The sequence below is a fragment of the Cyanistes caeruleus genome, chromosome 7 (assembly GCF_971803275.1).
Source record: "Cyanistes caeruleus chromosome 7, bCyaCae1.hap1.1, whole genome shotgun sequence".
Lineage (NCBI taxonomy): Eukaryota > Metazoa > Chordata > Aves > Passeriformes > Paridae > Cyanistes > Cyanistes caeruleus.
In genome coordinates, this window is record NC_141707.1 from 20,498,476 (window position 1) to 20,513,154 (window position 14,679).

At 35.6% G+C, this 14,679-nt stretch overlaps 1 protein-coding gene across 6 annotated transcripts in view; it reads left to right on the forward strand.

Moving 5' to 3' along the window:
• The window catches only part of OLA1 (Obg like ATPase 1), a 128,346-nt gene that overhangs the window by 76,943 nt on the left and 36,724 nt on the right, over positions 1-14,679 (forward strand). For all 6 annotated transcript variants that reach the window (XM_086897818.1, XM_086897819.1, XM_086897822.1 and 3 more), the window contains 3 exons: positions 975-1,150; positions 12,397-12,477; positions 12,740-12,837. In XM_086897818.1, the coding sequence (XP_086753944.1) occupies positions 975-1,150; positions 12,397-12,477; positions 12,740-12,837 (355 nt within the window). The remainder of the gene's footprint in view (positions 1-974; positions 1,151-12,396; positions 12,478-12,739; positions 12,838-14,679) is intronic.

Here is a 14,679-nt window from a genome sequence, read left to right on the forward strand (position 1 = left end):
TTTTTTTAAATGATGCTGCTTATCTGATAATTTCAATCTTAGTTGAATTATGTTGCCAGATTGTCATCAGAAGGGCATGAAGTCAGCACACATGCGTCAGTAATATCTGGTTGTTTTAACCTTATGTTTCCAGTTGGCAATTTGAAATTATGGCTTCAACTGCACTTTAAATATGTGATAATAGCATGTGTTTCTAATAAGGGCCAGCACCATTTTGTTCAGATACTGTGAATGGTTGTCACTCATATATGACAAATGCACCTTCATCTGCTTCTTTGATGGCCCCCTAAAAACCATACCCTCAAATCAGGCCGATGAAATTAGCTGCTGTGTAAATTGTGTGTCTGAGTGGTTCATTATCTAATCACCGTCAGAACCACAGTGATAAAGTAGATTGAAACAGGGACGAGGTCTGCCAGATGATTTCAGGCCTTTTTTTCTAAGCCCTGTTTCCCTTGGAAACACTAAGAGTCATTCAGAACTTCAGAATTCTTTGTCTAGAAGTTCTTCATTTCTTAATGTGTAAAATTGGGCAGCCAGTGAGGTCTGCCAAGGTGATTTGTAAGGTTTTCATTCCATGATTCTTGTAATCATTTCTGTGTGTATTAAAATGTTCTGCGATGTTCAATTCAGCTGCTGTATTTGCTGCTTCTAGGTTAGATATTGTTAAACACACCAGCTATATTCAGGAAACTGCTCTAGCCTATTCCTTCATAGGAGAAACTCTTAAATGCTTTAAGTCCTGTCCTGAAATGGCAAAGTGCTATGCTTTGTATATACAGAGAGGGAGCTTTGGAGATGATATGTAAATGAACATACTAAACCAGTGTGATATAAAACATTGCACAGGACACTTGTACATGGGTGAGACAATCATTCAATTTCAAACTTTTTTGACTCATTGTAGTATCTTCTAAATATGTATTTCTTGTCTTTTTAGCTTAATAGGTAATTTAAGTGTTCTTTTGTTCTAGGAGCGTTTGAAGATGATGATATCACTCATGTTGAAGGAAGTGTAGATCCTGTTCGTGACATCGAAATAATACATGAAGAACTTAGACTTAAGGATGAGGAGCTGATCATGCAGAGCATAGATAAGCTTGAAAAAGTAGCTGTGAGAGGAGGAGACAAGAAATTAAAACCTGAATATGTAAGTCCATGACCTGTAATAGAAAATCATTAAGTCCTCCTAGCGTTGAATTGAAACATTTGTATTGTTGGCTTTTCTTATTGATCCCACATGTGTAATACAAAACACTACTACTATTTTTATATGTATTTACAAGTAATTATTATTATGAGTTGAAAAAATACTAGAATGACAGGCTGTGCTGTCAGTGTAAGATCAGTTGGATGGAGCTGATTGTAACTTTTGAAATTTAACTGTTACTTTCTTGCTGACACAGCTTTGTACGAGCATTGCCAATCCTTTGTCAAACTTATATCAATGCCTAGTTGTAATTCAAAGTTATTTTTTCTTGCTGTTAAGTTCTACTATGACATTGATGCTAGTATTTCTGTGTCCAGCAAGTGAATGTATTTTTTTTATATGATTGCACTTCGTGTCTTTTACTGCATGTTAAATAAAGACTGCTAGTTGAAATTAATTTTAGAATGTTGTGGAAAGCTGCTTAAATGAGCTCAGTTATCACAGAGTAGTAGTGGTGTTTCTTTGTAAATTAGTAATATATAATAATTATCAACTTCAAAGTATATATTTGCAAATTGTTATTTTACTGCCACTTGTCTTTTCAGTCTCCTACACTTTGCCAGTAGTCTAGTTATTCATTTTTCTTTGTCATTAATATTCTGTAAATTCTAAAAATATTTCAGGTGGTATATAAAATGCATTTTCTAATTATTACAGCAGTTTATCAGTGTGGAAATAGATTATTTAGGTCTAGCAAGTAAGTATTAAAAAATGCTGTTTCCTCAGATGGATTTTTCGATAGCAAGTAGTAAGAAAAACATTGTTATTGTGCTGCTAGGTCAATTTGTCAGTATTGAAGTACAGTGAAATTTCTTGGCCCTACCTAGTATTTGGAAATGGATAGGAGCTGAAAGTGAACATCCCTCTCCAAAATACTCAGATCCATGATGCAGTGTTATAAAGCACTTCTTTGGTAGCTTCTGTTGGTGAAGAACTAGTCTTCATCTGGCGTGCAAAGTATTTTATTTCTTTATTCATCTAGGCCATAAAAAATAGCTATTGTTGGATGATTCAAAGGCTTTCATGTAAGCCCAGAGAGAGAAAACCATCATTTAAGAACCTTCATTTAAGGTCTTATCTGTCATGTGAACCCAGCCCTGAGTACATGTGGGCAGTGATTTTTATCTTTTACAAAAAGTTTCACATGCTTAGAGGAGCAGTGCAGTTTATGCCTACAGTTTCAAATAGCATCCACACAGCATTTCACCTTTTAATTCATGTTAAAGAAAGGGGCAAGCAAAAATCCTGTCCGTAGCAAATTCAAAGTTCTTCCTAAAGCTAAATTTTACATTGGTATGACATGATGAAAATGAGGAGTGCTGTGATGCTGTTCTGCCCCAGCCTCAAGCTCTTCCCACTTTGTTGTGTGGCTGTCTTTGGAAATAGCTTTGCTCAGCTCCTTGTGATGGAACGTTCCCATCTGGTTCTTTGAGTGTACCTCTCTGGATGCTTTGAGGATTTTATATCACAGTCTATGTTCTTCCTGTGCGAAGGAAGAAGTTGGCACTTTTGTGATTACAAAGAATCATAACTGAAGTGTGTTTTAAATAGACTTTGTAACAGTGATAGTGTAACTTAATGGGTGGGTGGTAGGTACAGTTATGATTGTATGACAAGAGTTGCTCTTAGTCATTTCTTAACTTCAGGAAGTTGGTATGTGTTTGAAAACAGAAAATTTCAGATTATTCTCAAGTTAAGGGAGACACAAAATAGAAACCTCAAATCTAGAAATGCAATTTAATTAAAGAAAAATATCAAATCTTTATCATTAATGTCTTTATCCAACTTCAGTTTCTTATCCATTTCTTTGCCTCTTCCATCAGTCTCCTTACTATTACTTCATCTGTAGTTCACCTGTCAAAATGGCTTTGTCACCTTGTATTTGTAACATAAACTTCCTGCCTCTTGTTGTATTTTTTTAATCCTGTTTTTATGAAGATATGCACAGAAAACATCAGGTTCTTGAAATCATATTCCTCTGCCAGTTCTGTTCCCAATAATAGCTGTCACACATGACCAGTCTCAGCTGAGTTTGTCAACAATAGAAGTTTCAAAGGCGTGAAATTCCTTTGTTTCATGGGAAGGGGTGGCTGAACAGAGTGGGGAGGCACAAATTAATGCTTCCCTTGAGACAAAGGCTGCACATAGGAACTATAGTCACTAGGGAATCTCTTCAAGGAAGTGTTGTGAGGCAGAATGCCTCTGAATCTTGCAGATCTTGGACTTTCTTGCATGTCTTCCCTGTGAATTGTATGCTTGAATTGTAGTGTATATACACTAGACTTTGTAAAATGGACTTTTTTAATGGTGAAGGCCTGTGAAAGCTCTTTTCTTCTCCTGGTAAATCAATCTTTTGGTCCAGTTACGCAGCTTCTAGAAACAGGTTGAGAATGTCTCAAGAATTTCAACTGGTTGAGAGTTATAGAAGTTACTTGTCTTGTTTTATAAATATGAATTGTCTGCTTTAGAAGATTCACTTTATCAGTAAGCCACCACATTTGTAACGTGGTAGTCTGAAATCTCCAAAAAGTTGAGGAGAAAAATAAAAAATTGACAGTGTTATATCAGTCAACAGTACTTAAATCTGAGATTTGCACTTGATTGCTGGCCTTCTGGCATGGTGTTATAACCTGTTAATTACCATATTTTTCCTCTGTCTAAGCCCACATTGCCTACAGGTGGTAAATCCACCTTTGTGCAGTGACCTGGCTTGGCAGTTGAATAGTGTTAACTGTTTGTCCTGTCTCTCAGAGAATTGATTTCTCAATCCCCTGTCAGCAGAAATAAAATAGCTGACTGTTGTTAAGGAGCTATCAATGAAATAATTTTCAAGTCCTTCTTAAAAATCAATGGCACAATATGGTCCAAGATCACCAACATGTAATGTTGACATAAGCCTGGAATAGCTTCCTTTACAAATGTATTTTCTGTTTTGCAAGTATTCCTACTGCTGTCTTGGAAATGACTGACTGCTATTATTAAGGCTACTAGTCTTTCAGACTTAATGCACCTTTAAATATGATTTTGGCTATAACCTTCTAAAGAGATATTACAGAATAAAAATACTCCTATTATTTACATTTATTATTTATTTAATAAATAGTAATATATAATAATTTATTATTTATTAAAACAGTACAAATAAAATTTCAGAAAGCAGATTACTTTTGTTTTTATATTTTAAATCTGTCTGGTGTTGGTATATGCAGAGAGATGAGACAGATATTGAGTTGAACTTTATTATTAGCTTACTATTCATCTGTCATTTTGGATAGCAGGGGATTTCGAAGTAAAATTCAAATATGTGTGACTTAATAAATCAGAATGTACAAATGATAAAATTAATTTTAAAAAATACTTTTTAATTGGTGGGATTTTTCAGTTCCGGCGACAGAAGTCTTTAAGATGAAACATCTAATACAGTTAAGTGAGTATTATTGCAGGTTTTTCTGTTCCAATGTCCTTCCAGCCTGATTCAGTTCCAGTCCTTAGAAATTGATAGCTCTGCAACAGATAGCTGTTCCTTCAGCCCTTTGTTAGTGCTCAACATCTTGAATTCCAGAACACAAGAATTCTTATGGTAACAGTATTGAGATCTATGTATCTGACTACAAGGATATTGTTTATAGTTGAGTTGATACAGATTATTGATGTTGGTGATATGAAGACACAGTCTTTAGGTCAGAGTCAATGTGCAGAGTGTCTGAACTTCAAATTTTCAGTTGAAAGGTGCCTTCTACAGTAGGTCAGGATCAGCGTTCACTGGGTTTGAACTTCAGTGTTCGACTGAATGGGATGCTTTCACAAGTGTCTGCAGTAAAGTTTGTCATTTTAAAAATAAGATTAGTTTATCAAATCAAGCATGTTTTGTAACAGGAAGAGCGACTGCAGTTATGAGAATAGCAGTTAGAGACTCCTTATTACTGTAATGGTCCCAGAGGCATATAGTGTGTATTCAACTTAAAAAAAAGGCATCAAGCTTTGTTTTGTTACTGTGATGGGCAGTGACCTAATAATGAATACTTACACTCTGCCTATAGTTATTGTATTTGTCAGTATATGTACTGTGAAGAGTAAAGCAAAATCTTCCTAATGGTGCTTTAAGTAGCTTTAATCCCTTCCATTCTCCTCCCTTACATTTAGTGTCTTGGTCCTGTCCTGAGAATATAGTAACTGTTTGAAAGGTGTTCTTTTGTTCCTAATCTGTTGTTAAAATCATTAGTGTGGTATGGGAAATACTTCACATACAACAAAGAGCTGGTACATTCCGTTTCTTCTTATTACCAATATATACTGGATGAAAATCTTTCCTTCCTGCAATATTCTGATGAATGGGATGGTGCCAAACAGAATTTGCTGACCTCTTGCTGCACGCGCTTGCCAGAGTTCTCACGGATGGATGAACTCGTATTTCCTATAACTGATGATGTCAGTTGGGAATGTTCACCTTTCTTTCATTCCAAGCTGACGATAAATACAGTGATGAATTGTATACATTTTTTTATCGTTTCTTTGGTCTCCTTGTGTGAGAAGAGTTCGAGGGGCCAGTTTGTTCCACAGGAGATAGAAAGAAAGGAGCAGTGTACACATACGCTGTTGACATACTCTCTGCTGATGGCTTTTACAATTGCTAACTTAAATCATAGGGAATCGAGAAAATATTTATATTCTTAATGCATATAATTATGCCTAAAATCTTGAGTGGACCATTTACTGTGCTTAATGTGGTATTTAGAGGAAATTAAAGTTCATTCTGGAGAACATTTTAAATGTAGTATGGCAGATGTTTGTGAATTGATTGGTAGTAAAGCCTGACTTAAAAGTACAGAATGTGTAAACACACGTTTGGATTTTTTTTTGTTTTTTGTATTATCAGTAGACAAAGAGAAGTCAGTGCTTAAATATTTTCTGTCAAGGCTGAGCTTTCCTGTGTAGATTTGACAAGTAGCTTAAAGTAATTAATTTTGTAAATCATGCTTCTCCGGGTACATCTAGATCCAAGGCATTTTAAACTGTATGCACATATGCCAAAATAACACTATATGAAAATAGTGGTATTCTGAAAAAGACGCCTTTTTCACTCGGCTTAATTCACACAAATTGACAGCAAATGCATTCACATGTGGATTTATTTGGAAATTTTAGTGGATTGGCTAATGCAGTAAGAAAAGTTTAGTGAAACTCTGCGAAAGATATTTTCATTTTCAGTGCAATTTCCCTGTTCTGAATTTCTGAACTGCTGGAAATAATCACTTGTAGATAGACTGCTTTCTGTATTCTTGCTTGGTTTTTTTTGAGAAGCGACAAGTGACTGAGTTGTTTCGTGTATAATGCTGTAGTGCCCAAAAGGATGATCCACACAGGAGAATCTGGAGATTATTGACATGAATTACATTGTTTGGAATGCCTGTAGATATTTTGGATGAAAGTGCTTGTTGTGGTTCATAAACATTATTGGCATCTAGTTCTAAGTAAATCTTATATCATGTACAGCTTGTACTGGTTCTGTGAGAAGGTTTTAAATAGAAGAAAGGACAATACCCTTGTCCTAAATCCATTACTTGTCCCATTGTCTTTTTATTAAAGTCACTGAGCAAGGGAATTGTAAGAGATTAGACATTGTTTTGTACCACAGAGGAGCTCATTGTCAATCCAGTACCTGGCTTGTTCTCTTTCCTGCACCCAGCTGCTACAGCTTATTTAAGCACTTACCACAATGAAGAAAACATGTTCTAGGCTTTTCTTTAAACTGCAAAACTTGTCTTAATTGTCTTTTAAAATACCATTATTTTTAAATAACGTTTTTAGAAAAAATTCTTACTATGTCACTTCAGCCTCAGTCTTCCTAAATCGCCAGAAGACATCCAGGAAGAGCAGAGAGCTGAGACTATGCTCAATAGAAGTGAAATGATTTCCAAGGAAATCTGTGGATAGAAGGACTGTGCACTCAGTGTACTTCATACACCTCCTGTTAACAAGGAAAAAATAGTGTATATTCAATGAATTGCTCTTGGTGCAGCACAGTTAAGCTATCTCTGAGTACTTCAATATAGCACTGTTCTCTATTTGAATCTGAAAAAACATTTTGAAATTTTGAAGGCCAGATGGAATAATAGTTATTATTCAGTTTGATCCCTTGCATATCCCAACTTATTTCTTACAACTGTGGTTAAAATAGAAGGTATCTCTTACGGGAAAAATTAACCTTTATTGAAATATTTTCTGGCTAGAGTTAAATTACTTCAACTTGTTTAACTATGCCAGTAATTAATTATCTTTGCTGTTTAGAAATAAGGCACAACTTCAGTCTGTACTTGTCAAACTTTAGCAGTCATTTGATTTCTCTATGCCAGTGTGAAAAAGCCTGTATATGTGAGGTCTTTGTTGTATATATATAATGCCATAAAAGCAAAGAATTTAAGAACAGCAAGTCTTCATGTGTAGCCACTTTCTCAAAACCTCGCTTTTTTTCTCTCCAGTTTTTCATTATTTCAGCAGAGATAAGTGTAGAATTATTCCCATTGGACATTAGGCTATTTATATACTCCAGGATTGCATTAATCTTCTAGAACATTTAATTTGCTTGTGATCCTCCAGGCTTCAGTCCCTTTTGCAAAGGGAAGTCCTCTGTTGGTCAGTACTGTATGCACCCTCCCTTTGTCCCCTGCCCAACAGTGTATGAACTTGAGTGTTTCGTCTGGAAAAGCATAGTTTGCTTTCACTGAAGCTGTGGGGCAGTTCTGGTCCCCCTAGTAATTTACTAATCTCAGAATGTGTGTGTCATTAACATGGCCTTTTTTGGCTGTTGAAAGATGGTAACCAGTGAAATGCAAAGAGTTTGTTTGTAGTGCCATCAGAAGCACACACATTGGGGGTTTTGTTTACATGTGTCTTCTGAGACCTTCTGGGTAGGTGGTGTTGACTCCATTTAGTATATGCAGTAATTTATTAAATAAATACCTTCTGCCACTGAGCCAGATTGTTCTGGGAAGTCAGAATATGTTATTTTTACACTACCACCTTCATTACTGATATGCAATGGTGTTGGACTTTGAAATGAAATGAGAAGAGCTAAGAGCTACAGATAATGTTTTAGATACTCCTTTCCAAGCAGCAGAGCAGTGTAAATGATAGAATCTTAAACAATTGAAACGTGTTAATAAAAAATATTTAAGTACTTTTGAGACTTTTACAGGGAGATGGTAAGTTTTTGCATCTTGGAAGTTTTGAAGGGAATGAATAAGGTGCTGAAAACCACTCCCTATTTCCCTTGGTGGGAGAAAAACCCTACTGTACCCACAGTTACTCTGTAGTAGTGGAGACTTTTGCATTGCCTGCAGGATCACAGGGAATTCACTTGCACTTTGAAGTGTGAAGTGATAATCCTCACAACTGCTTATTTCTTTATTAAATTTGCGGAAGTTAATTACATGCCCTGGTAATTTACAACAAAAAAATCACAATTCTCTGATGCCAAGTAGGCAAGTGAGTTTTCCAAGCTTCAGTTTAGTCCCTCATGCTGTAAGAAGAATTTGGCATTGGCACACATTATTACTATCATTCATCCAGAAAGTCTATTAATGTATGCACATTTTTCTACAGAGTAGTGTCTCATGAGTAGGTCTTGGTAAATCTGCTATATGCAATTTACATGTATTTCATTATTTTATACTGCTGGACTTACTGTTAAATGTCCTGCTTAGCATTTGTGGGTTGACTACTCGTGGTCTTTGGCAAATGAGAGCAGAACGTAATTAGAATCACTGTATTTCATATGGCTAAATACACTGAGTAGTCACATGTGCTAAATATATTGCCATGCATATAGTCAGAAATTAACTGATCTTTAAAACAGTGATATTTGATATTCATTGAATTTACTATATTTCATATGCCTTGACAACTGTAAGCAAATCGGAATTTGGAGGGATTTTTGGTGACTTTCTGAATGGCTCTTGTTAAAATGTTCCTAGCTGGAAAACAAGAGTAGCCTTCTCATTGAAGAAGGCAAAGTGGATAATTCTGCTGGTGACAGATTGACCTCAAAGTGTACAATTGGGGAGGCCAGATCTAATAAAACAAAGATGATCACTGCTCTGTATTCTGTTATTAAGCATCTCAAAGTTAACTTGAGTAGTGATTAAATGTGTTTAAATGACTAGCACAGTGATAGAGAAGTTAAAAAAGATTGGGTTGTACTCTTTCACCAGTCCTAAATAGAAGCAAATAATTAAAAATGGTGTTGCATGAGAAATAACCCAAAAATATGCTATTTGTATGTTTTCTAAAGTATTGGGGCAACTCAGTTAAAAAGAAGTGTGGAAACGTGCCTTTCTTCATGTTGTCATTTGTGTTTAACAATTTCTTGTTAAGGAATTAAGTCCCATTTCAGTGGAACACCACCACTGATGCAGGGGATCCCAAGTTCTGCTGATCCATTTTTAAGTTTCTGGACTGTCTACCTTACATTCTGCATGGTGTGACTGCTGCTTACATAGTCCATCAGACAACTTCTTTGTGTTTCCCTGCTTCATCAGCTTCATACAAAAATGCTGCATTTGCTTTTAAGTTTCCATGCTTTTATCTAAAGCAAGTTTTCCAGTGCTTTGCCAGCTTCCCTATAAAACCAAAATAAAATTGTGAGTATACAGTTGTTGGCTCTCCCCAGCATATAGAGCTGTAGGTCAGCCTTACCTGTGGAAATTGTCCATGTAATCACTCCTTTAGAACAGCAGTGCAAACAGCACCAAGTCAGGTACATAAACAACAACTTACTAAAATTAGGTCAGTGCCAAAATGGATTTAGACTGGGTATCACTGTAAGAATGTGGAAGAGAGGTTTTGATCAGCAGCTCTGTGCTTAGATAGGCTTTAGAAAGGCCAAACTTTATTTGCTGTGTTGCTGCTTGAAATTTTCTCAAGGTTCCGTGTTATGTAGCTCCCCTTACAGTGTGATTACAAAACATTTCATTTCTGTTTAAGCAGAAATTTAAAAGTTTGGCTCTGGTGACTTCTGCTGTAGTGTTTTTTTTATTGTCAATTTTTTATTGACTCCAGTTTTTATGTAGCAATGTGTTGCTATTGTGGGAAAAACTGTAATGCTGAAAGCCATGTGGTAAGTGCCTACAGAACTAGTTCAAAACCCAAAATAGTGTGTAACCAGAATTCCTTCACTGCTGAGCAGGAATCTTGGTGATTGTGTTGATTTTTATATATATCTGTTTAAAGAGAAGCTGAGGATAAAGATCTTAAGTGAAAAGTACTTACTGGTAGAATTGCTTCCTTTATCTTGTTTATACTGATTAATTAAAAAATAAAAAGCACATAGGGTTAAAGATAAGATGGTACCACTGTTTTCTTCTTTATGTGTAATCTTGTTGCATGTCTCTACATAAGCTGTTCTGGCCACTCATCATAGTAACCAGCTGGGCCATTTCACCTGCTGGAGCCATTAAAGAGGACTCTCTCCCCCTAGATTAATCCCCTCCGACATTAGTTTTTTGCTCTGACAACTGGAGCAGGCATTCAGAATTTGCAGGTGGCCAGTGTGACGCACATAATTGCCTACAATTTTAGGCAATGAATAAAAATGGTCTACATTACTTGTCAAAGGTTGTATATGCAGTGCCAAGTGAGATCTATGGGAAGCCTTTTAGGGTTTAAAGAACAGTTAATAGCAAAGCTGCACAGTGCTTTTTTAATCATAATGCATTTGTAATATAGCATTTTGATCTTCTCCTTGTAGGAAATGGTGTTATATTAGCCACTTTTAAACATTTATGAGTGAAATTCAGTTATAGGAGAGTAAAAGTGATTATTCTTAGGCAGAACATGTTAGATTTCATTAAAAGTTTTAGCTTGCCCCTTCCTTGTTAAAATCTGTGGGGAGTCCTGTTCCTGGAGAGTTTCAAATCAGGATCTGAAGATTTAGAAGAGCTTTTTCTTTTTTTTTTTTCCCTCCACTAAAGCTACTGCAAGACTAGAAAAGACAGTAGTAAATACTGATGTTATTTGTGGTTGTTTATAAATGTACTTCAACTGCATAGCATTAAGTGCAAAAAATATTGTGTGCTCACAGTTCAGGGAATGTTTCCCTGTATTTTAAAGATCTTAATGCTCAGTTGCATCAATTGCAACTTAAAAAAATGCATTATTTAAAGCATGATCATAAATTATCTACAACAAAAAATAGGCGACTCTAAAATGTACTACTCCTAGAAGAGCAGAGTTTGACCTTTCAGACCCAAGAGCCTTTTATTAACACCTGCCTGTAAGGAAAACCGTGCCACACGCAGCTTTCGGATTCACGACCACAAAACTGATGAGGAAAGGCTTGAAGGGTTCAGTTTGTGTCACTTGCTGTTTGCCGTTTCCATTTCACAGATGATTAATCTTTCTGTGAAGAAAGGCCAGAGAAACAAAGCACATTGGGCTCTTCCTGCAGTTACTCCTTCTGAATGCACACTAGCTTGCTAACTAAAAGGCCTTTAGATTTCCTGCCGAGAGAGATGTTCTGAAAGTGAATGCAGCTGGTTGGAGGTCACCAGTGCAAGGCTCTTGCCATTGTGTAATGGAGGCTTTGGCAGGTTTCATTTTGGGGGGGGAGGGAGAAGGTGTTGGCGAAAAATTAATGCGGAATAAAAAGGGCTTTGGCCGTTTGAATTAATTTCTTGAGGGTGGATCATCAATAATAGGCTCCATTTCTTTTGCTCACAATTTAAAAAAAAAAAAAAAAAAAAGATATTTGCTGGTTTTTGTCCCACCCATTCCCTTTTCTTAATGGCATGTTTATATTGTACGTGGTCTCTCCCGCTGGATGCTGAAATGTTGTGTCTTACTGAGTTCGAAAAGCAATCTAAAATGTACTGATTTTTACATATATTTTATGAGCTTTGCTGATGTTATTGGTGACAAGAGATGATACTGGAGTATTGTGTATTTAACTTTCTAAATGTGGGATTTGGATGACTTTAATAGTCTATATTGCTCTTTAGTGACTTCTAAAGCAGCAATTTCTGTTTTTCTGGGAGAGTAAAAATTTGTTTCTAAAAGGTATTATCTAATTTTTAGTTTGTGTATATGTTTTGAATTTTAATGGATATATGCCTTGTTTATGGGAGAGAATAGTCTTGATATCCAGCTGAGTTTTTGACTTTGGTTTTTTTTTTTTTTTTGATCTTGCGTAGGACGTAATGTGCAAAATCAAGACATGGGTAATAGATGAAAAGAAAGCTGTCCGCTTCTATCATGATTGGAATGACAAAGAGGTAGGCTATAAATATTACTCCATGAATTGACTTCTCATTTTGCTACCTGTTACTGGTTCTTTTTAAAGTATTTTTTTAAATTTCGTATTCATAGTGTATTGAATGTTAAATGTATTAGCTGAATCTATGCTTATCTGTGATTTATGTATTACACTTGAATTCTGTAGCCTTCTCAGACATGTCATGAGGAAAATTATCATAAAATTAATTCAAGTTGATATAAACTGTTTTTAAACTTCTCCCCCTCTATTCTCACTTCCAGATTGATGTTTTGAACAAACATTTGTTTTTTACTTCAAAACCGATGATCTACTTGGTTAATCTCTCTGAAAAAGACTACATCAGAAAGAAAAACAAGTGGTGAGTGTGTACAGGTTAAATGTCTACATTTATATTTCTGTTTCACATGGTCTTTTCAATGGTCAGTAATTCCTTACACGTTCAGATCACCAAGGATATTAATTAAAATAGCTGTGTGAACTGATCTTGCACTTCTGTTACTTGCTATGCTCCCACTGACATGCTGCTTGAGTACAATGCATATGGTGAAACCTTGACTGAAACTGCAAAGAATATGCTTTCCATCCTTATGTTTTAACATGAATCCATTAACTTTGAAGAAAGTAGATTTGATTTAGGAGTACTAATTTAAATAAGCATATGGCTTTATCATGTTCTATAATGCTGGTTGTCTGAACAGCATCTTTTTCATTCCAAAAGAATGAATTGAATGTTAGAAGACTAAAGCTATGTGAGTTGCACTGAAGTCTTTCAAACCAAATTGCACATTTTAACGTTACTCTTCTGTTTGCAGTTGGGTGCCTGGCTTTCCTGCCACTTCTTGTGTGTTGCTTGTGGTTTACAGGCCGCTTTTGATGGGCTTTAATGCCATGAATAGCTCAGGTTTTAATCAGGTATTTCTGACATCAGTATTGTGACTCAGATACATGATGGTTACAAAATCAATCAGACAGTCAGTGAACTGGATGAAGATCCAGTCCTAACATGGCAGACATATGGTGGGAATCCACTGTTGAGAAGTGCAGCATTTAGCATGTCATTGGAATCTCCAGCAGCATAAATATTGCTCTGGGAACAGGGGGGATTGGGTAGTTCGTATGTGACGAAGGAAAATCTATAGCAGTGTGTTTAGTTAAAAAAACCCCAACCAAACAGCAAATCTTTTCTTGCAATTCAGAATTTTAAACACTGTACTTGTGAGATAGTTTGAAGATGTATAAATGTATGTTTGTGAACAGATATATGCATGTAACTCATCCAGACAAATCAAAAGTATCTAAAGCGGAATATCTGAATTCTCCTAAAGTACACCCTCTGTTTCTCCCTGTACTTCATTAAGTACTTAGATGCACATGGTTTCAATTTTCCATTAAAAATTCTCATTTCCATATGATATCAAAGAGTGAGAAGGCTTTAAACTGAAAAATAAACATTCATAGACTGGAAGCCAAAACAATAATTAATGTCAGATGGTTAACTCCAATAAATCATTAGAATAAATTCTGTGAAATTACTGCAACTAAAACTGTCCTTTTGATACTCCAAGACATTTTGTGTTGGTACTAAAGAACAAAATTTAATTTATTTTAATTGCAAGCCCTCTCAGTCCCAAACACAGACTTCAGAATAGACTTGACAAGTAATATAATAATGTAAGCTATCATATTTGGCCAAATTTTATAATTTTAAATTTATTTTTTCTCTAAATATTTTTTTGGGTATGACAATTTAAATATAAGAAGTAGTTCTATCCAAGGAAATATTTAAAATCAGGGCAGTCGTATCTGCTATGTTATTGTAAGGTGATACTTTTTTCAAAGTAAAAATGCTGTGGTTTCTTAAGGTTTGCTGTAACTGTACAGACATGGAAGTTTATGCAAAAATGGATGAGTCAGTTTCCCTGTCCAGAAAAGGATCCTCACACCTGTATTTGGATGATTATGGGTAGAGCTCACTGGCTCTAATTGTACAGTAAATACCATTTCCCAGACCCTAATGGTAGCCAGACTACTTAGGCGACGCCAGTCTGTGATTTAGCTGTCGCCAGTCACCCCGTGTTTCTTGTGAGACTAGTTGTGATGATGGCATAGTTAAACCCAATTGAAAGCAAATCTCTGGATAAATTGCAATTTTTAATTTGTAAAAAATCAGATGTTTGATTTGAGGAGTCATATAATGAAA